Source organism: Typopeltis vanoorti, chromosome 11 (assembly GCF_054136105.1).
Source record: "Typopeltis vanoorti isolate ZY-2024b chromosome 11, IOZ_Tvanoo_1.0, whole genome shotgun sequence".
NCBI lineage: Eukaryota > Metazoa > Arthropoda > Arachnida > Uropygi > Thelyphonidae > Typopeltis > Typopeltis vanoorti.
In genome coordinates, this window is record NC_143559.1 from 118,895,576 (window position 1) to 118,919,257 (window position 23,682).

Consider the following 23,682-nt stretch of genomic DNA (forward strand, 5'->3'; position numbering starts at 1 on the left):
AAGTGTAACATTTATGCCAAGCATATGTAAGTTACAGAGTTTGGTGAATAGGAAGAAAAGAGATAAATATAATTATAGAATAACACATATGCCACAGTAAATAACTTTTTTAAAAGAAGGAGTAGCCATTGTATTCAACACAAAATACGAGGCTAATCTTCTTGAATGGCAGTCAGTCTCAAGTAGAGTAATGTGGGCAAATATGAGAATGGGGAACTGGACAATGAGACTTATTTGTGCCTATGGTCCCACAGAAGGTTCTACTAAGGTAGAAGTGGAGGAATTTTTTGAGGCTTTAGAAAAAGCAACTGACACAATGAAAAATGAAAAGTTGGTCCTTGTTGGGGATCTAAATAGTAGAGTAGGAAATGATTGTGAGACATACAAAAATATTTTGGGAAAATTTGGAGAAAAGAGCAAAGCTAATAATAATGGCAAATATCTGTTGGATTTCTGCTCAGGACATGGACTGGTTATTACTAACACCATGTTCCAACATAAAAATGTGCACAAATTCACATGGAGAGAAGAGGCTAGGAATAAGAAAAGTCTCATTGACTATGTTATTGTTGATAGTGATGTTTTCTCCCTGGTGCAGGACACCAGAGTGTACAGAGGATTTGAAATTGGAAGTGATCACTATTTAGTCTTGAGCAGGATAAAATTGAATTTCATATTGAAAAGAATAACATGTAAGAAAGTTTTAAAGCGAATAAAAGTTGAGCAGCTCTCAGATGTAAACTGTAGACTAAAATACAGAAATATTATTGAAAAGAAAATGAAAGAGTTTGAGAACAGGAATCAAACCTTGGAGATTCAGTGGCAAACTCTGAAGGAAACATTAATTGATTCTGCCAGAGAGGCATGTGGTGAGGTTGTGTGCAAAGATAAAAAAATCAGAACTCCCTGGTGGACACAGGAAGTTAAAGAGGCAGTGAAGGAAAAGAAGAAAGCATATCAAAAGTTCCTGGCAAATAAGTCAGCTTTTACTCTTACAGAATACAGAGACAAATGTAAGAAAGCTAAACAGTGTGTAAAACTAGCTAAACAAAAGTCATGGGAGGACTTTGGCAAGAATATAGAAAATAAATATCAAGAAGGTTGTTGAAGAAGCTTAGGAATGGAGGAAAGAGTGCTGTAAAAGGAATTAGAGATGATAAAGGTGAAATGAAAACAGGAGAAAAAGATATCCTTGAAGTATGGAGTAATTACTTTGAAAAACTGCTAAATGAAACAAGCAGTGATGACAGCACAGTGATAAAAAACACTGACCAGGCATGCAGTCAGGAATACATATCCATACTTGAAGTAGAAAAAGCCATCAAAGGCTTGAAATGTGGAAAGGCAGCAGGAGTAGATGATGTTCGACCAGAAATGCTGAAGTATGGTGGTATAAGAGTCTTACAGTGGCTGCACTGTATAGTTCAGAAAGCCTGGACAGAGGGACGAATTCCTGATGATTGGAGTAGAGCTCTCATAGTACCCATATATAAAAAGGGAAATAAAACTGAATGTGAGAATTACAGAGGTATTTCCCTACTGAGTGTTCCTGGCAAGATCTATGCAAGTATGGGAATGTAACAAAGATCTGTATTTAAGTTTTGTCGATTTGGAAAAGGCATATGACAAGGTGCCAAGAGAGAAGCTATTCAATACGCTGCAGTTATATGGTAGTGAGGGACCGTGTACAGCATTGGGCAGATGAGGGTAATGTTATCTGTGAGAATCAACATGGATTTGTGAAAGGACGCTCTTGTTTTAGCAATATGCTAGCCTTTTATAATAAAGTTACAAGAGCATTAGATGAGGGAAAGGCATATACTGCAATTTTCTTAGACTTGGCGAAGGCATTTGACAGGGTGCCACATGATAAGCTGATATTTAAGTTGCAGCACATGGGTCTGGATGTCAGATTGGTCAACTGGATTCAGGATTGGCTGTCTGATAGGTATCAGAGAGTTGTGTATGGTGGAGCAGTTTCCAGGAGGCAGAGGGTTACAAGTGGGGTCCCACAGGGCTCAGTACTAGGGCCTATATTGTTTAACCTTTATATCAATGACACTGTCAGTGGATTGCAGGGGGATGTTCAGTTGTTTGCGGATGATGTGAAGCTGGGAAGGGTTATTAGTAATAGTGCAGATGTGGTAGTCATGCAAGAGGATTTGAATAAGCTAGACATATGCGCAAATGAATGGGGGTGTCAGTTTAATGCAGCAAAATGTAAGGTCTTGAGGTTTGGGAAACATCGATGGGATGCTGCATACTCTATGGGAGGAGTTATACTGGAGGAAGTAGGGGAGACAAGAGATCTGGGGTTGATGATTGATAGAAACCTGAAGTTTAGGGGACATATTGCAAAGGTGGTGAAGGTAACACAGAGGATTGCTGCTATTATGAGAAGGACACTGACCTGCAGAGATAAGAGGGTTATCATTCCGTTGTATAAGTCTCTGATCAGACCACACTTGGACTATTGTTCTCAGATTTGGTCCCCAGGATTTGAAGGGGATAAATTAACTGTGGAAAGGATACAAAGACGGATGACAAAGATGGTTTCAGGACTGTACAAGGATAGTTATGAGGATCGGCTGAGAGAATGTGGACTGCAGAGTTTGGTGGATAGAAGAAGGAGAGGTGATATGATTGAGACTTTTAAACTGTTGAGAGGTGGTTACAGGGTTGACACTGGGGAGTTCTTTCGCTTGGTTGATCAGCGGGAAGGAGTGATGACAAGAGGCCATCCCTGGAAGTTACGAAAGGAAACTGTGAGCAAGAGGGTAAGGAGTGGTTTCTTTGTGTGGAGGGTGGTTGAGCCGTGGAATGCATTGCCTGATGGAGTGGTGGGAGCGAGAACGGTCAGTGGATTTAAGGAGTGGTATGATAAACTTTGTGTTTCTCAGGGGGGGACCTCCCCTCGATGAGTCTTGACAGACTTTATGTCTTAGAAAGGACCTCCCTCGATGAGTCTTTTGACTCCTTGGAGGCCTGAATAATAATAATAATAATAATAATAATAAAGTATACTTGAGAAACGGTTGAGAAGAATTGTGGAAGAAAAGCTTGGTGAAGAACAAGCTGGATTCAGGCCAAATAGAGGCTGTCAGGATCAGATCTTCACTTTACGACAAATAGTCGAGAAAGCATGGGAATATAACAAAGATCTGTATTTAAGTTTTGTCGATTTGGAAAAGGCATATGACAAGGTGCCAAGAGAGAAGCTAATACGCTGCAGTTATATGGTGTCAATGGGGCATTATATCAAGCAATACTTAGTCTTTATTTGAGTTGTGAGTCAGCAGTTAGAATTGAAGGAAGTACAGGAAGATGGTTTAATGTTAAATCTGGTGTGAGACAAGGATGTACATTATCCCCTCTGTTATTCATTATCTATATGGATCACATTATGAAGGAATGTGGTATTAAACCTGATATCAAAATTGGAGATGTTAATGTCAGCTCTTTGCTTTATGCGGATGATGTTATACTTCTAAATAAATCCGCTACAAGTCTGCAAGATTCTCTGACTAAATTGAATAGCTGTTGTAATAGATATGGTATGAAGGTCAGCAATAAAAAGACAAAGACAATGAAAATAGGCAGAATAATTGAAAATGTCAACTGTGTTGTGAATGGAGAACCTTTGGAACAAGTAAAACATTTCAGCTACTTAGGCACAATTTTTACTGAAGATGGTAAACTAAATATAGAAATAGACAACAGAATCAGCAAAGCTGGTATCGTGGGAAGTCAATTGAATAAATTCATATGGAATAAGAAAGAAATTAGTCGGAACACTAAATTAGCTGTATACAAGACTGTGTTCAAACCAATTTTAACTTATGGATCTGAGAGCTGGGTCAGAAGTAAAACACTTGACCAAAGACTAGAGACCGCAGATATGAGAGTCCTGAGAAAGATTAGAGGCGTGAACAGATGGCATCAATGGCAATATCATATTAAAAATGAGGATATTAGGAAAGAACTTGACATTGTCAGCATCCAGGAATGCGTTAGCAGAGCTAATCTCAGATGGTATGGTCACTTAAATAGAATGGGAGAGGAAAGATTAGCAAAACAAGTGTTCTCTGCCAGGTTGGCAGGAAAACGACCCAGAGGAAGACCAAGATATAGGTGGATTGATACGGTACAAAGTGCCTTAGACGATAGAAATATAAGATCTGATAATGTTGGAGTCTTGACAAGTAACAGACTGATTTGGAGGAAAATTGTAGATAGGAAGTTAGTAAGGATGTAATTTTTTCATTTAGTACTGTCATATCCTGTACACCCCTTGAGGGTACATGGCAGGAATTTGATGATGATGATGATGATGATGAATAACTTTTTTATTATGTAAATATTTCATCTTATGTATCATAAGACATCATCAGTACAATTATCAAACAACAATGATGTCTTATAATACATAAGATGAAATATTTACATAATAAAAAAAAAGTTATTTACTGTGGCATGTGTGTTATTCTATAGTTATGGACACTCCACAGGTTTCACTATATAAAAAAGAGATAAATATGATGGAGATGTTTACATTACTGAGATGATTTTATTGGATTAATATAGATGGGATTATTTTAAAAAAAAAAGTAGATGGCTAGAGGTGAAGAACAAGAGACCATTTCTGGAATCTGTATAAGGCTGTAGTGAAGAACTCATAATTAGATTTAATGGAATGAATATAGCACAGCAATATAATTGAACATAAGTTTAATCATTCTTATATTTCATCTCTGTCATCCCAGAGATCATCAGGGATTACAATATTAAAATTGTAATGGCACACACAAAAACATACAACAAAATAAGTAGAAAAATTTAGACTAGAATGCCTCTGAGGCAGGGGGGGACTCTATAATTGCTGTTGGGTGGGAGGCCTAAGAATTAAAGTTTCACACAACCATATTTATTTAGATTAAGCTGTTTTATTAAATCTGCTGATTCTAAAAAAAAAAGTCTTTCAAGTTTGCATTTGTTGAGTGAAGCATAGTCTTTTTCAATCTGATTCAGTGCAATGTATCCAAAGCATAGTTGGAAAGCGTGATTGGCTACAATCAAGGCAGTGGGTGTATTTCTTATGTTTGCCAGAGCAGATTTTTTTATATTAATTCCATACACAACAGGTTCAGGGACCTATAAACACATCATTGCCATGTGCGGTGCAGATGAGGACTGAGATAGAAATTTATCTCATCATCATCTCGTTTTCCTTTTTTCCTCTTTTACCTTATGGTGTCAAGGGTTAGTTAATCATTGGACCTCAAGCCGTTCACAGGATAAGGTGGTCAGCTTTACACCCCGGTGTATCCTATGTCCATAATGTTGAGTTCTCAAGGCCGGTTTGTCTGCTTTGCGGGATGAAAAACCCCAGGATAAACTGGGGAAAAAACCCTACTGTCCATGCCCAAGACCGGCTAACTTGGCTATGGCTGAGGAAGATTGTTCAGCTCCTCATGTCACCGACGGGAATCGAACCTAGGACACTCCTTCCCCAGGCATATTGTTGCGAAGCGCAGAGCCACTAGGCTAACCACGCAGACTTAGAAGTTTATTGATTTTTTTTTTTTTTTAAGAGTTGTTTAGGAATGCTTAATGAGGAAGGCTGTTCCAGAGGACAGAGGTGGATGGAATAAAAGATGATGAATAGATGCATTTTTGGTGTGTTTGCAGTTGCACAGTAAAAGGATGCTGGGCAGCTGCTGCTCTTGTATTAACAGAAAGTGGAAGAATGATGGTTGCTAATTCACTGGAGCAGTGATTTTGAAAGTACCTGTAAAATAGACAGTGCTGAAACACTGCACCTGTGAGGTAGAGGTTGAAGGCACTTCAACGGCACCCTTGATTTCAGAGCCTTGCTGGATTAACTGTTTTGCTGGACCAGAGGTCATGTAATAATAATTCATCAGTACATCTCTACCCAACTAATCCCCACTTCTCCCATGTATTTAAAGTAGTATGGACTACTAGGAACTTAAATATAAAATGTAAATTAAATGTGAATTAAGTGATAAAATGAAATGTATTAGTATTAAATACTGTGTAAGTGGATATAGGCTTATGCTTAAGCTTGACACCTCCATCAGCACCACTGTGAATTGTCCCTTGCTTAGGCACCCTAGCTAGGAGCAAATGTAAGCAAAGTATGTATGCTAAGAAATCAACTCAGAATTATCATCAATAGCTGATCTAAATTAAGTGAGTATATTCCACATGCAACATCATTGTGTGGCAGCCCAAGTGAACTAGTCAGGTGGTCAAGTGTGCTCTCATAACTTTATCCTGACTAAAGGAGGTGTCAGAAAATCAGTGTTTTACCTGTAGTAATAACAATAATAACCATGCCATGGAGTCTTTGGAATCCATGGAGGTGCCCATACAATAATAATAATAATAAATTTAAACTCCAGCATAGTTAAAAGTGAATTTTCATTCTAACTGTTCAAGTATCTTACAGCCTGTGTAGCTCAGCGGAAGTGGTGTTTGTACTCTGCGCTAAGCCACCCGAAGAGAGAGAGCATCATTAGTTCAATTCTAGTTGCTGACTAGAGGAACTTTTTCTAAGCCTTTTTTCAACTGGTTCCCGAGTTAGTGGATCTTTGGCACAGGCAAGCAGGTTTTTTCTCTCCTGGAAACTTGGGTTTTTCATCCCGTAAACTCAAGAAAATTGACTGTAGAATCGACAAAATGACTTCCTTATTTCACTATTTCAGACATTAAAAATATTGTGTTAGGATTAGGAACCATAAGATGGTGGCAGTTGTTAAGCTGTCTCTTTCTTCACTGCAGGCCACTTAAATTAGTGATAGCTTTGGGCCACCTCTCTCTGATTGGCTATCAGTGGAGATTGAACCGCTCACTCAGTATCCAAAATTTAGATAGGGTTAAGCAGCCTCACCTACTCCCTATAAGAGAATAAAAGGCGTTAGCTGATTATTTTTTGGTTTTGTTTTGTTCAAGTATCCATCATTTGCCAGTTGGACATCTAGTTCTCTGAATCATTTTCAGTAATGCAAGGTAGTGCAATCAGTATAACATAGCATGCTTATTTTGCTAGGGTGCACCCTATGTTTTGAACATGCTGGCTTTACCAGTGATTTAATGATTTAACTTTGAAATTCATAACTTGGAATGTAACTGAGATAATACATTCTCGATAAATTTTTTAGAATCATAAAACTGAACAACCAGAAAATAATAAATTACAAAAGAATTAAACCAGAATAACTTTAAAATTAAAAGGGAAGGTTAAAAATACATGGGCAAAGATAAAAACCAGACAAGGATAAACAATGTGGGAGTATATGAAAATTCCAAAAAAATGAATGATTGAATAAAAATGTTACATTACACTGTATTAGCCATTTTGACACACCATCATCTTCAGAAGTGCAAAGCGTGCTCTATTGAAGGAAAGTGAGAGAATAGATTGAAAGTGAAACAGCTGGCAGAGTTTACTTAAATTTTTTTTTTTTCAGAAGACACATTGCCCTTTGTGCTTCAACTCCCTGTTTTATTATTATTATTAAGAGAGAGAGACCTCCATGGAGTTAGGAACTCATAGAGGGAGGCCATACTATTCACACCAGCTGTCATACCTGTTCTTGAATTCATTCATTCATGCTACTTGCACACAACATCCAATGACAACCCATTCCAATTGCACACTACTCTGTGAGAGAAAAATCTAACCCTAATCTCCTTCTTGACAGCATTCATTCTCAACTTCCATGGATGTCCTTGCATCCTTTCCCCACCCTCCATAAAATGAAAAATTCCATCTACTGAAATTCTGTATAACCCTTTCAGAAATTTGTAAGTCTCAATCATATCACTTCTCTTTTTCCTGTTTGCTAGTGTCTGCACCCTATAAATTCTCCACCTGTCTTCATAATCACTATTCCACAATCCTGATATCATTTTCAGATCAGAATCACTGCAGAAACCAAGACACCAGACCTGCACACAATAGTCCAAGTGAGGTCTTATCAAAGCCTTGTGAAGAGGCAAAATGACTTCCTTATTATATTATTATTATATTATGACTGCATCTTGAACAATTGTGCACAGATTTGGTCATTTGGATTTCTTGGAGATGAAATGATGGCAGTGAGAATCAGAGACAATTAGCCAAGATGATGATAGGTATCCAGAATGCTTCCTATGAGGATAGATTGAAGACATGTTGTGAATTGCAAAGCTTAATTGATAGGTGATATGATAAAAACTTTCTATCCAATTTCTAAAGGGGTTTATAAGATTGAGACAAAAGAAATTTTTCGATACATAATGAGAAGGGAGAGAAAGTTTTTTAGAGAACAAGGGGTCATTCCTGAAAGTTGTGTAAGAGTCTGGTTATGTGAGGACTTAAATTTTTTGCTTGGAGAACAGTGAATGATCAAAATAGATTGCTACAGGTAGTTGTGAGTGCTCTTGACATTGAATGAACTTAAGGAGAGGCATGATGGGTATTGTGTGAGTAACAGTTGGAAGTTTATTTTTCACTTGGTTAGACTATAATAAATTTAGTTTAATCCTTGATCCAAGTGTAAGCAAAAAAAGTTTGCACCTGAAAATATCTTCAGGACTGATGTAAGGTAGTGCAACACCAGGCAACTCCAAGCAAAGGTGGACCAAGCTCTCATCACTCCTTGTCTCAGTATCTCCCATAATGCAAAGCACATCTCCTTGCAGACATGTATACTGCTATGCACTAAGGGAAGGGCCACTACCCAGACTGGTTTCAACCTTTATTGAGGTCTCGTCAGTGGGAGGCAGACCCAAACGTGGAGATACTAAGGCAGAAGCAATAGGAGAGGTCATATTTACCTATAGGAGTTGCCAACAGGTGTACCACCTTATTATTGAATTACTCTGGATTTAGAGAAAGATGTTGGAAGTTTATTTTTCACTTGGTTAGACTATAATAAATTTAGTTTAATCCTTTATCCAAGTGTAAGCAAACAAAGTTTGCACCTGAAAATATCTTCAGGACTTAGGTAAGGTAGTGCAACACCAGGCAACTCTGAGCAAAGGTGGACGAAGCTCTCATCACTCATTGTCTCAGTATTTCCCATAATGCAAAGCACATCTCCTTGCGGACATGTATACTGCTATGCATTAAGGGAAGGGCCACTACCCAGACCGGTTTCAACCTTTATTGAGGTCTCGTTAGTGGGAAGCAGACCCAAACATGGAGATACTAAGTCAGAAGCAATAGGAGAGGTCATGTGATGAGAGCTTGGTCCACCTTTGTTTGGGGTGCACCTCAGTCCTGAAGATATTTTCAGGTGCAAACTTTGTTTACTTACTCTTGGATAAAGGATTAAACTAAATTTATTATAGTCTAACCAAGTGAAAAATAAACTTCCAACATCTTTCTCTAAATCCAGAGTAATTCAATAATAAGGTGGTACACCTGTTGGCAACTCCTATAGGTAAATATGACCTCTCCTATTGCTTCTGCCTTAGTATCTCCACGTTTGGGTATGTCTCCCACTGATGAGACCTCAATAAAGGTTGAAACCAGTCTGGGTAGTGGCCCTTCCCTTAGTGCATAGCAGTATACATGTCTGCAAGGAGATGTGCTTTGCATTATGGGAGATACTGAGACAAGGAGTGATGAGAGCTTGGTCCACCTTTGCTCGGAGTTGCCTGATGTTGCACTGCCTTACCTCAGTCCTGAAGATATTTTGAGGCGCAAACTTTGTTTGCTTACACTTAGATAAAGAATTAAACTAAATTTATTATAGTGAGTAACAGTTAGTGTGGATTCTCACAATATCTTCCAATTCCATGGAGATGCTGTTGTAATAATAATAATTTTGAATATAAAGTAATAAATTCTAGTGATGATGGAGAGTAGACTGCAACTACTTTGAAAATAAGTCGTACAAAATATCTTGATAACATAGACTCTACTTGTGCTGTTGTTAGAGCAGAGTCGCGATCACTTTTCTGTCACTTAGGATTTGAATTTGTTATTTTCATTAAAGTAGCCATCTAATATAACACACTCTTATTTGAAAATTAAATTTTATCTCTCTTCTGGATTTTTCAGGTAATTACAGCTTTGGGAAAAACTTGGCATCCTGAACACTTCACCTGTACTCGTTGTCTTCAAGAATTAGGTACCAAGAACTTCTTTGAGAGAGATGGTCGTCCCTATTGTGAAAAGGATTATCATAGTATGTTCTCCCCACGTTGCGCCTACTGCAACGGTGCTATCCTGGATGTAAGTCATCTGCAGATTTTTTGGTCTTAGCACACATTTTGAAATTATTGTATAGCGATAGTCTACGACCAGTTGAAAAGAATAATTCTTCACAGTGAACCATATGAAATAGTTTGCACATGAAACAGTTCAAACTATCTTAAACTTTTATTTACACAAATATGAGGATCATTTTAATAGTTATGCACACTTTATTCCTATTGTTAAAACATTTATTTAACAAAATACATTTTCATGCTTTCAACATAATAGCCATTCTGTTCTAATCACTGCATCATTTCAGTTAGTCTTCTATTCATGTCAGCAGATTTTTTTTTATATGTTTGATAAGTCAGGTTGCTTCAATAGAAACCTTGTTAAAGAGCATTTCCCACAAAGTGGATCTAGCAGACTCACTTCAGACATGAGAAAGCAGATCCATACTTTTTTCGTAAGATCAAATATTTCATGTAGATGCCGTGATGTTGGTCATTGTGCAATAATATTGCAATAGTGGTGCGAGGAGAAGGTGCGAGGAATCAAACAAATATTTGAATGGTGTTACGAAAAGTATTATTTCATGTAGTTATTAATTATATCGCTTAGATTTGAATAGTGCTTATTTGTGACAGCCAAACTGGATATAATCATTGTAGTGTGGTGTTGTGGTTCTAAACATCTTTACTTTGGTTGTTATTTTGATTAATGTGGAAGTGCTAGTTAATATTACAAAAATGGCAGCAGTGGCAGTAAAGAAGGCTTATGGCAGCAATGTGGAAGGGCTCAACTTGGAGATCGAGTTTTTCCCTGGACTTTTCACAGTAGATACAATGTGATAATTGTTTTATGTATATGTATCAAAACATTAAAGATTTATGGAGTGTTAGATTAAATAATAAAAAGGAACATATTATAGTATGTGAGAAGTGTGATGAAAGGTTAGGGAATATCTGATTATTCCTGGTAATAACACCAAAAATGAGAATGGTGTTACCAGGAATAATCAGAAAATGAATGGAAGTGCTTGCGACAGTACAGTAATGACTTGGAAGAGCTAATGAAAATGAAGAGTCAGGTTAAACATATGGAGAAGGAGGAGGAAACGATGTTTGAAGAAGAGAATAGCTGATGTAAATGATAAGGAGGTTAATAAGAAGAAGAAGCAAGTATCTGAAGATGATAGGATTGCTTTATATAGTGATTCAATCATTAAAGGTGTGGTAAAAAATAAAGTGCATATGACATGTTTTCCAGGTGGTACAATAAAATGAATATCAGATACCTTGCATAGAAGGAAGGAATAGGTGACAAATTAGTGGTAGTGGTGGGCACAAGTGACTTGGATAGTTAGACAAAGAACGTGGAAATGGATTCGAAGAAGTTATTGCAGGAGGTGAAGGATAATAGTGTCATTGGGAAAGTGGTTAGTTTGTTTCCCAGATATACAGTAGTGAACTGAGGAGAGCAATGATACTGAATGACAAGATGACCGAATTGTGTCAGGCAGACAATGTTCAATTTGTAAATGTATAGAATAAATTCAAAAGGAAATTAGAATGGTTCAAATCTGATGGAATGCATTCGAATGATTTGGAATGATTGTTGTTTACTAAGAGTACACAGGATTCATACAAAATTAGTACCACTAAAAGTTGGAAAGAGAGAGGTTGAGAAGCAGGTTGTGAAAGGACAGGACGAGGATGGATACAAAGGTGAGGAAATGATTATAGCAGGGCAGAGTGATACAGTGCAAAACAGTGGGGAATGATAAGAAATGAATGAAAATCAGAGTCAGGATCAGGAAAACTGGGGTAGTCGGAATGAAAAGAGATGTGTATTGTAACAGAGAGAGAGTACAGAGTGATGGGTTGATGAGATGGCCTCAAAGAGTGGAGAATTGTTATGCTTTATACTTATGTACAGAACATCAGAAATAAAGGGGGCTGAATTTGCAGCATTGATCAAATCAGTATACCCAAAGATAATTGCCATAAGTGAAACTTGGTTGACTGAGGATGATATATTGTCAGCAGGACTTGAAATGGCAGGATATAGAATTTTCCAAAAGGATAAGAAGATAAAGAGAGGAGGGGATTATTGTTAATGATAGCAGAGGAATTGTGTCCTATAAGAGTGGAAGTGGAAAATAGTACTATGTGTGAAGATTTTGAAGCTATTTGGTGTGAAGTTGAGATCAGTAGAATAGTATATCTAATAGGATGCTATTATAGGCCAGGGGATGTGGAGAATATTGATTGTGAAATGTAGACAAATTAGTTGGGCAAGTAAAAGGAAGATGATTCTAACGAGAGATTTTAATTATAGGAATTTGGACTGGAAGGAAAAGATAGTGTATTGTAACAAGGAGAATGAATTTGTTGAGTTTCTGCAGGATAACATTTTAAAGCAGCATGTGATGGAAGCAGCACGGTGTTTATCGGTGTTAGATTTGGTAATATCCTCAAAGGATGTGGTTTTGAAATGGGATATCAACACTGCCACCTGTTGGTGAAAGTGATTTTGAGGTATTGGTTTGGAAGGTAGTCAAACAGGAAAAGTTGTTATCAAGAAAGTGGGTGATTATGTGAAGCTCTGTAGTCAACTAGATCAATATGTTGGACTGATGAATTGTGTAGAAAAGATGTTGACAGTGCATGGGAAATGATAATGTGGTATCTAACACATGCAATGCATAACTTCATACCAAGAGTTAAGCAAATAAATAGTGTAGGAGTGAGATGGATGAACAGTGAAATCAAGCAAACAGTGTCAAAAAAGAAGTTGAGATGGAAGTACAAGATAGTTTGCAGTGAACAGATGCATGAAGAATATAAAACTGCAGGCCAGAAAAGTGACAAGCATGATTAAAAAAGAAAAAGTAGAATATGAGAGGAGATTGGCAAGTCAGGTCAAAGCTAATCCAAGGGAATTTTTCAATATGGCAGGTTTGACACTGGTGGGTAGCAGAGTAACCATAGCAAATGATATAGTGGAATTATTTAGCAAACACTTCATCAGTGTATATCATAGTGGTGTGAATGATGCTGTGCAACATGTAGAAGGAAGTCAAGGATTAGGAGAATTAAAGGTGAAAGAATCAGAGGTATATCAAGCATTGCTTGGGTTAGGTGTTAATGGAAACATAATCACCATGTATTTTTAAAGAATGTGCAAAAGAGTTAGTCATGCCCTTGACCTGGTTATTTAATGAAAGTTTTGCAGTGGGGGAAGGTTCCCAAGGAGTGGAAAGAAGCCAAAATAATACCTCTCCACAATGGTTTCCAATTATAGACTGGTCTGTATATCTGCAGTTGTAATCAAAGTGTTGGAAAAGTGTTGGTTAGAAATCAGTGGCGGCCCATGAAGTTTTAAGTGGGGGTGCTGCCTATACAAAATAATTTTTAAAAAAATTCTTTTTTTTCCTAATTAGTAACCAATTTATTAATAAATAAATCTGTAGATTTATTTATTAACTTCATGGGCCACCACTGTTAGAAATAGAATACAAGATTGGGTTGATGGACATAAGATTCTTTATGATGTGATTTTGTTGAAGGGCAGGTCTTGTTTAAGCAATCTGGTTACATTTCATAATGAGGGGACAAATGTGTTGGATAATGGAGAATTCATGTACAATGATTTTCTTGGATTTTGCAAAGGCATTTGATAATTACCACATGAAAAATTGTTGTATAAGCTGCAGAAGATGGGATTAGATAGCATATTGGTTAGATGGATTGAAGGATTGGCTTTCTGAAAGATACGAGAAAGTTGTGTGTGTGATGGAGCAGTGTCTCAGAAAAGGAAGGTGCCCAATGGTGTACCTCAAGGTTCTGTTCTTGGGTCCCTACTGTTTAACTTATTTGTTAATGATATTTCATTTGGATTGACTGGAGATCTTCAAATGTTTGCAATGATGCAAAGTTAGGTAGAATTATCAGGAATAGTGCTGATGTTAATTCTCTACAGGAAGATTTGAATAGACTTTAGCTTGGACAAATGAATGGGGGTTGCGGTTTTAATATTAATATATACAAGGTGTTACACTTTAGGATACAGAGATATATGGCTCTGTACTCCAGGAAGTGGATGAGATTTAGGATCTTGGAGTGGTGGTAGACAGTGGACTGAAGTTCTGAGGGCACATCACAAGTGTTGCAAAGACTGCACCTCGTATTGTTGCTATGATAAAAAGTACAATGGCATGTAGGAATAAAATGGCGGTGCCTCTATATAAGGCATTAATCAGACCACATATGGACTATTGTGCTAAAATTTGGTCATCTAGTTTTCATTGTGATGTGGAAACACTAGAGAAGGTCCAAAGACAAATAACCAAAGTGATAACAGTATCTTTAGTGGTGTTATGAAGAGTGTTTGAAGGAATGTGAATTACAGAGGTTGGTGGATAGGAGGAAAAGAGAAGATATGATAGAGACCTTCAAGTTAGTTAAGGGATTCTATCAGATTAATGCAGAAGGAATTATAAAAAGAGTGGATGTTAAGGTGGGAAGAACAAGAAGCCATCCCTGGAAGTTGTATAAAGATGTGATGAAGAAAGGTACGAGGAGTAGATTTTTTACATGGAGAGTTGTTAGTGTGTGGAATGCATTACTGGAGTGCATTTGGAATGCAGGTAGTGTAAACAGCTTCAAAGTTCATTATGAGAGATATGTTGTTGGTCGAATTGCCTTCCTCAATGAATCTATTGACTCCATGGTGGGGGGGGGATTACCAAAATAATAATAATAATATACAACCTGAGTCATATTCTTCCTCCATTTTGAAGTTTTATTTGGCAGAACACCAGGGGAAAAAAAAAAAGCATGCATTGTTTTACTTGGTCCATGCGGTTAGCCTAGTGGCTTTGCGCTTCGCAACCATATGCCTGGGGAAGGAGTGTCCTAGGTTCGATTCCCGTCGGAGACGTGAGGAGCTGAAGGATCTTCCTCAGCCATAGCCAAGTTAGCCGGTCTTGGGCGCGGGCAGTAGGGTTTTTTCCGCCAGTTTATCTGGTGTTTTTCATCCCGCAAGCAGACAAACCGGCCCCATGAACTCACAGGGATACAGCCAAGAATACCTTGAGGCATAGGCGTGACCATTCTATCCTCGAATTTCGGTTACGAAATCCAAGCATGCTTGGAAGGTTGTGGGCCTTAAAGGCCTGTTAAAGCCATTGGGATAGATAGATAGATTGTTTTACTTGGGGAACCTAGCTTACAACTGATGGGGAAAGTGGAAACTATTATGTCATTCCACTGGATGTGCATGTGCAGTGTACAAAACATTTGAGATAATCCTCTTAAATCTATCTGCTCTAATATTAATAACATCTGTCATCACTTAAAGACTACATTGCTGACCATTGTCACTTAGAGTTCATAGTTTTTCCCATAAGTAAATATCCCCTTTGTTTTGTTTCAACATTAATGTTTGGTTTCAAGATTAAAGAGAAAGGTTGGAGCTGCAAACATCTAGGCCTTTTTGCCCTTTGATGGGTCGATATCAGTTCATTGTCAAAGATCTTACAAACAAGAGATAAGTTACTTTCTAGCTTTCATTTAGAAGACCAATCAGTCCTCTTTCCCCCCCCCCCCCATTATGATAGGAAGTCAGATGTACACAATAAAAATTAAAATATTCACAGATGAGTTCTAAATGGGGTAGAGTCAAGAACATACACAGGGAAGAATGTCTAGACAAAAAAGAATGGAAGTTAGGAAGTATTTCCTTTTCTATGGAGATGAAGCAGCAAGTTCTTAACTTGGTATATATAGGATCATTTGGAGTGATAGGTACCTGGAAGTTCATTGACAATGACTGTGTTATGCTGCTTTCAACCATCAGGGTGTAGATTATTCCAAGGCAAAATACTTTAACTGCATAGGAGTGGGACATATTTCAGGACATTGCCTTGGACCATTGCATGAAATGTGGGGCAAGGTACACACAAAGTCTAATTAGTATTAGTAAAAACAAGATAATTAGTATAACAGACAACAATTAGTATAAAAGACAACACAGACTAAATCAAAAGAAGAACCAACAAAAAAGGAACAGAGTATAGCAAAAATTGAAGAAATGGATTTTATGAGTGGTTCAGCAAAAAGAGGGTTTGATGAACCAGAAAAAAATCAGTAAACTGAAGATGAATAACTTATCTTCCACAAAAAAAGATTCATATAATTCAATATTTAATTGAAATGAAATATATATTGATCTTTAATTGACCATGATTTATAAACATCTAATACCAACAAGTTTTGCCGAAGGGGCTGTCCGGCTTCTTCAGAACATATAACGGTAAGAGAAAAAAACAATGAATAGTTCAATATTCTTCATCAGATGCTACAGATGAGTCACTAAATCTTACAAACTACCTACTGCCCATCAAAACTATCAAAAGCTTAGAAATTACTCTTAAAGAACTTGATAGTAAAGTAATTATTGCTAAAGACATACTTGCCTAAAAAGAACTAGGAGAATGCACTTTTGCATCACCAAAGATAAGGACTCACAAATATAAGTAGTTTCTGACTGGTTCTTCTTTTGATTTAGTCTATGTTAAGTCTGTTCAGGTTAATTTACTTGCAGGTGCTTGTTATTTGTTATACTAATTATCTTGTTTTTACTAATACTAAAAACATGTGAGGAAGATGAGCAAATCTCTGACCTGAACACTATAATTCTGATTTTCAGTTGCTCTCAGGAACATTTAAAAAAAAACAAACAAACAAAAAACTGACCAATGAAGATATGACAGGACTTAATAAAATCATACAAAAAATTGTTAGTACAGGAATAAACTTTATCTGAATCCTCTACCACTGAGATACAATGGTGACCATTAAAACATCCCAATCCTACAAGCAGTGCTATGTATGGAAGTTAATATTGCTGCACAACATAATCTTAAGCATCATACAAAAAATTCATTTTTCTTGTTTTCAAGTTGTAGACATTTTCTCCAAGAGATTTTTGGTTACTTCCTTCTAGTTGTGCATTGAAAACAGTGAGATGCATTGCACATATCCATCTCCCCCCCATTCCCAAATTCTCAGCACTTTCTTTAATAATGTCAAAAGATGCATCAGGATTTGTGATTGTAATTGAAAGGGGGAGAACCATTCAACTCGCTGGGGTTTATTCACCCAGTAACCTCAAATGGCAGATATCCTTTCTCACATCTATTGAACTCCATCTCCATAATGCCATTACCATCATGGTCAGAGATTAGAACTATATAGAATATCAGTATGATAAAAGAGGAGTCAAATTAGTATCAAGTGATAAGCCAATTAGTGTCAGAGATATTAAAATATGTTGCAAGGTATTAATCCTAATGGACATCTGGAGAAGGGAAAGAAAAAAATGAAAAAAAAAAAAAAAAAACCTAAGTCAACTTATAACTGCAAGATTGAGGTAGTGGCTAGCTCAGGATCCTGGAGGATGTCGGTAAATTTGCTGAGCTTTTATATGGGGCATCTCAAAATCTGTGTACATGGATCTCCACCAATCAGAAATGGGAAAACCAGGCTCACTTTCCAAATAAAAATTGAGCAATGCTTTATCCAGTTGGGAAGACAAGGCTATCTCCAAAGGAGACATCTACAAGAGCTTCAAAAAGATCTACATTAGCTCATCAAACACTCAAAGAAGCTGAAGAAACTGCAGAGGCATCTCTAGGGAAATTAATACCAAAATCAAAGCAGGAAAAAAAATGGAAAATTACGATTTCAAAATAGACTACATTTAAGATCTGCAGGTATCCCTTCTGTAGCAGGCATATGACACAGTGACAAGAGGAAAAGATTATAATCTCCATTAATAACCAAGACCTTACAAGCTTAGCATACGTTTTAACAGCTTTTATCCAATATGAATGGCTTTTCTTGAACTCGCTGCAAAATAACAACTGCAATGAGTAGCCTATCTCTCTCCAGAATGAAGAGAGATGAGCTTATATTGTTGATCTTTCATAAATTTTAAGTATAGCATTAATGAGTTTAATTTGTATACAAATTAAGTTCACTAATGCTAGACTTAAAATTTATGAAAAAAACAACAACAATATCAGACAATGGATTCCTGTCTAATCCCGTTCTGATGTGCAGAGGAATCAGACAGGGATGTAATTTTTTTCAGTAGCAGTAGAACTTTTACTACAAAAATTCTGGAATTTTTGCAGTCAGCATATCATCCTAACATTAAGGATCCAGGCTCTGTCTATTGCTTTTTTAATCTAACACAAAGTTTACTAGCATTAATGTTTTAAGTTAATCCCAAAAAAGACATAATATGGGACATATGAGACATTTGATCCTGAAGTGGGTTGACACAATGGAAGGCCCCATAACAACTTTTGTGATATCTTTTCAAGAAAAAGCTGAACTGCAAACAAATTGAATCATTTATTATTTATTATTATTATTTATATGGGTACTCCATGGAGTCAAAAACACTCATCATGGGAGACCCACTTTATCCATTAACACAATACCTATCATACATCTCCTTAAACCTATTCACTGTTAGGGTGCTCACAACTATCTCTGACAGTCCATTCCACTTATTTACTACTCTCCAAGTAAAGAACTTAGTCTGTACACCCTTACTAACTACACTCTTAAAAAACTTCCAAGTGTAATCCCCCCCTCCTATTTTCCCCTTACTTCCCATGTATTGAAAAATTTTTTGTATGTCAATCTTATAAAATCCCTTTAGTAACTTATAAGTTTCTATCATATTCCCTCTCCTACACCTGTTAGCAAAACTCTGCAACTTACACACCCTCTGTCTATCCTCATAAGGAACATTCCACAGACTTCTCACCAGCTTGGACATTCATCTCTGAATCCTCTCCACCACCTCCCGATCCCCAAGAAACAGGTAACCAATTCTTCAAATAATAGTCAACATGTGGCTGAATCATTGCCTTGTAAAGAGGGATAATAACCTCCCTATCTTTACTTGTCAATGTTTTCTTCAGCATTCACATAATCCTCTGAGATATTTTTTTTTTCCCACTCTTGCAATATGTCATTTGAATTTCAATTCTCTATCAAACATTACTGCCAGATACCTCATCATCATCATCATCAAATTCCTAACATGTACACTCAAGGAGTGCACAGGATATGATAGTACTACATGAAAAATTTACGTCATTACTAACTTCCTATCTACAATTTTCCTCCAAATCAGTCTGTTACTTGTCAAGACTCCAACATTATCAGATCTTATATTTCTATCGTCTAAGGCACTTTGTACCATATCAATCCACCTATATCTTGGTCTTCCTCTGGGTTGTTTTCCTGCCAACCTGGCAGAGAACAGTTGTTTTGCTAATCTTTCTTCGCCCATTCTGTTTAAGTGACCATACCACCTGAGATTAACTCTGCTAACGCATTCCTGGATGCTGACAATGTCAAGTTTTTTCCTAATATCCTCATTTTTAATATGATATTACCATTGATGCCATCTGTTCATGCCTCTAATCTTTCTCAGGACTCTCATATCTGCCGTCTCTAGTCATTGGTTATGTGTTTTACTTCTGATCCAGCTCTCAGATCCATAAGTTAAAACTGGTTTGAACACCGTCTTGTATACAGCTAATTTAGTGTTACGACTAATTTCTCTCTTATTCCATATGAATTTATTAAATTGACTTCCTACCTTACAGCTTTGTTGATTCAGTTGTCTATTTCCATATTTAATTTACCATCTTCACTAAAAATCGTGCCTAAGTAGCTGAAATGTTTTACTTGTTCCACAGGTTCACAACGCAGTTGAAATTTTCAACAATTCTACCTATTTTCTGTGTCTTTATCTTTTTATTGCTGACCTTCATACCATATCTATAACAACAGTTATTCAATTTAGTCAGGGAATCTTGCAGACTTGTAGCAGATTTATTTAAAAGTATAACATTGTCCGCATGAAGCAAAGAGCTGATATTAACACCTCCAATTTTGATATCATGTTTAATACCACTTTCCTTCATAATGTGATCCTTACAGATAATGAATAACAGAGGGGATAATGCACATCCTTGTCTCACACCAGATTTAACATTAAACCACCTTCCTGTACTTCCTTCAACTCTAACTGCTGACTTACAACTCAAAGAAAGACTAGGTATTGCTTGATATAATGCCCCATTAACACGATATAACTGTAGCGTATTGAATAGCTTCTCTCTTGGCACCTTGTCATATGCCTTTTCCACATCGACAAAACTTAAATACAGATCTTTGTTATGTTCCCATGCTTTCTCAACTATTTGTCGAAAAGTAAAGATCTGATCCTGACAGCCTCTATTTGGCCTGAATCCAGCTTGTTCTTCACCAAGCTTTTCTTTCACAATTCTTCTCAATTGTTTCTCAAGTATACTTGCCTAGATCTTGCCAGGAACACTCAGTAGGGAAATACCTCTGTAATTCTCACATTCAGTTTTATTTCCCTTTTTATATATGGGTACTATTAGAGTTCTACTCCAATCATCGGGAATTCGTCCCTCTGTCCAGGCTTTATGAACTATGCAGTGCAGCTACTGTAAGACTTTTATACCACCATATTTTAGCATTTCTGGTCGAATATCATCTACTCCTGCTGCCTTTCCACATTTCAAGCCTTTGATGGTTTTTTCTACTTCAAGTATGGATATGTATTCCTGACTGTATGCCTGTTGAGTGTTTTTTACCACTGTGCTCTCATCACTGCTTGTTTCATTTAGCAGTTTTTCGAAGTAATTACTCCATACTTCAAGGATATCTTTTTCTCCCGTTTTCATGTCACCTTTATCATCTCTAACTTCTTTTACAGCACTAAAGCTTCTTCCATTTCTAAGCTTCTTCAACAACTTCCAGAATATCTTACCACCTTCTCGATATTTATTTTCTATGTTCTTGCCAAAGTCCTCCCATGACTTTTGTTTAGCTAGTTTTACACAGTGTTTAGCTTTCTTACATTTGTCTCTGTATTCTCTAAGAGCACAAACTGACTTATTTGCTAGGAACTTTTGATATGCTTTCTTCTTTTCCTTCACTGCCTCCTTAACTTCCTGTGTCCACCATGGAGTTCTGATTTTTCTATCCTTGCAGACAACCTCACCACATGCCTCTCTGGTTGAATCGAATCAGGGTTTTCTTCAAGGCTTGCCACTGAATCTCCAAGATTTGGTTCCTGTTGTCAAACTCTTTCATTTTTGCTTCAATAATCTTTGTGTATTTTAGTCTACAGTTCACATCTGAGAGCTGCTCAACTTTTAATTGCTTTAAAACTTTCTTACATGTTATTCTTTTCAATATGAAATTCAATTTTATCCTGCTCAAGACTAAATAGTGATCACTTCCAGTTTCAAATCCTCTGTACAATCTGGTATCCTTCACCAGGGAGAAAACATCACTATCAACAATAACATAGTCAATGAGACTTTTATTATTCCTTGCCTCTTCTCTCCATGTGAATTTGTGCACATTTTTATGTTGGAACATGGTGTTAGTAATAACCAGTCCATGTTCTGAGCAGAAATCCAACAGGTATTTGCCATTATTATTAGCTTTGCTCTTTTCTCCAAATTTTCCCAAAATATTTTTGTATGTCTGACAATCATTTCCTACTCTGCTATTTAGATCCCCAACAAGGACCAACTTTTCCTTTTTCATTGTGTCAGTTGCTTTTTCTAAAGCATCAAAAAATTTTCTCCACTTCTACTTTAGTAAAACCTTCTGTGGGACCATAGGCACAAATAAGTCTCATAGTCCAATTCCCCATTCTGATATTTGCCCACATCACTCTACTTGAGACTGCACGCCATTCAAGAAGATTAGCCTCGTATTTTGTGTTGAATACTATGGCTACACCTTCTTTTCCTTGATTGTCATTTCCTGAGTATAACATTTTGTATTTAGTGCTCAGAAAGATCTCACCAGTTTTTGTCTTTTTTTGTTTCAGTCACCTCTATTATGTTGATCTGGTACTTATCTAATTCCTCAGCTAGCGCCATTTCTTTGCCATTCAGTCTTCTTATGTTGATAGTACCGATCCTTAACTCTGGTGATGTTGAGTTGGGGTGTGCTTTCAGATTTTTTCCAGTAGCGGACTTTTCACTGTTCGCCCCGCTTCCCTGGCGAAAACAACGGGGGACCTTGTTTAACCGGGCGACACCCCAGCTGGCAAGAAATTTTGTCATGTTGTATCATCATTTTCTATATTGGTTTAAGCCAATAAGAATATAATTTGTTTGGCTAAATCCCAAATTGGCAGCCCATCCTCGTTCGTTCAGTATCCAGGTAGATACCGAACAGGGTGCACCACGAGAAGGTGAGGATTGGACATTAGGTCAGAAGCCCTAGTCGGTTCTCTGCATTCCTTTAAAGGCTATCTAGCCTCATCAATTTCCTGTAAACCAGTATCATCAATATGATACAAAGTAAGTAATCTTTTCATCCCAAATTGCATTATCTTACATCTAACAATATTGAATTCACAACCACTGCCAATTTATTAAAATCATCCTGTAAGATATCTATATCACCTTTATCAACTATTGCCCTCCCCTGTTTTGCATCATTGGCAAACAACTATACCCTCCTTCAAATCTTCCACTCCATCATTAATGTACAAATTAAAGAGTAGTAGTCCTAGTACAGAGCCCTGGGGCACTCCATTAAGTCACCCTCATCTGTTTTGATTCCACTCCATCATACACCACCCTCTAATGTCTGTCTATCAGCCAACAGCTTCATAGCCATTCCCATTTGCTCCAACTTATGTAATAGTTTTTCCATGCATTATTCTCTCAAGTGCCTTTGCAAAGTCCAGCAGTATCATAGTGTATCCATTTACTTTATTCAATTCTGCTGTCTACTTATTAAGAAATGTGAATAAATTACTGAAGCAAGACCTACCTTTTACAAGGCCATTCTGCCCCATATAGAGTATCATATTCCTATCCACCCATTCCTGAATTTTATTTTTAACCAACTTTTCCAATACTTTAACCACCACTCCAGAGATACTAATTGGTCTGTAATTTTCTACTTCTGTCTTGTAGCCATCTTTATGTAATAGAACTATCTTACCCTCTTCCCACTCCTTTGGATCCCTTCCAGAGCTGATCTGGTCTCTACACTGCTTTCAAACTTCATTTGAAGCTTGCTTCCCTTCTCTGCTTTCCTAAGGATCCACTTTCTCCTCTCTCTGTTCCAGGCGATTAAAAGTTCTCTTGCAACTTATCATATTATGGTCAAACTGGGAGATCTGGTAACATCTGCCTATAAGAACACAAAAAATACACCTGCTGCCACAACCAAGGTCAATCAGGTTTAGCAGACCATGCTTTGGATACCTTGCACAGAATCAGATTGAAGAAAACTATCATTTCCCATCACAATAAATACAAACTTTAAAGATTCTTTATGGAATCAGTTGCAGATTTAAAAAACCAGCCT

At 37.1% G+C, this 23,682-nt stretch overlaps 1 protein-coding gene across 2 annotated transcripts in view; it reads left to right on the top strand.

The window, feature by feature from the left end:
* Positions 1 to 23,682, top strand: part of LOC150101994 (leupaxin-like) — a 173,847-nt gene that overhangs the window by 131,121 nt on the left and 19,044 nt on the right. For both annotated transcript variants that reach the window (XM_090400309.1, XM_090400308.1), the window contains exon 7: positions 10,076 to 10,249. In XM_090400309.1, coding sequence (XP_090256435.1) covers positions 10,076 to 10,249 — 174 coding nt within the window. The remainder of the gene's footprint in view (positions 1 to 10,075; positions 10,250 to 23,682) is intronic.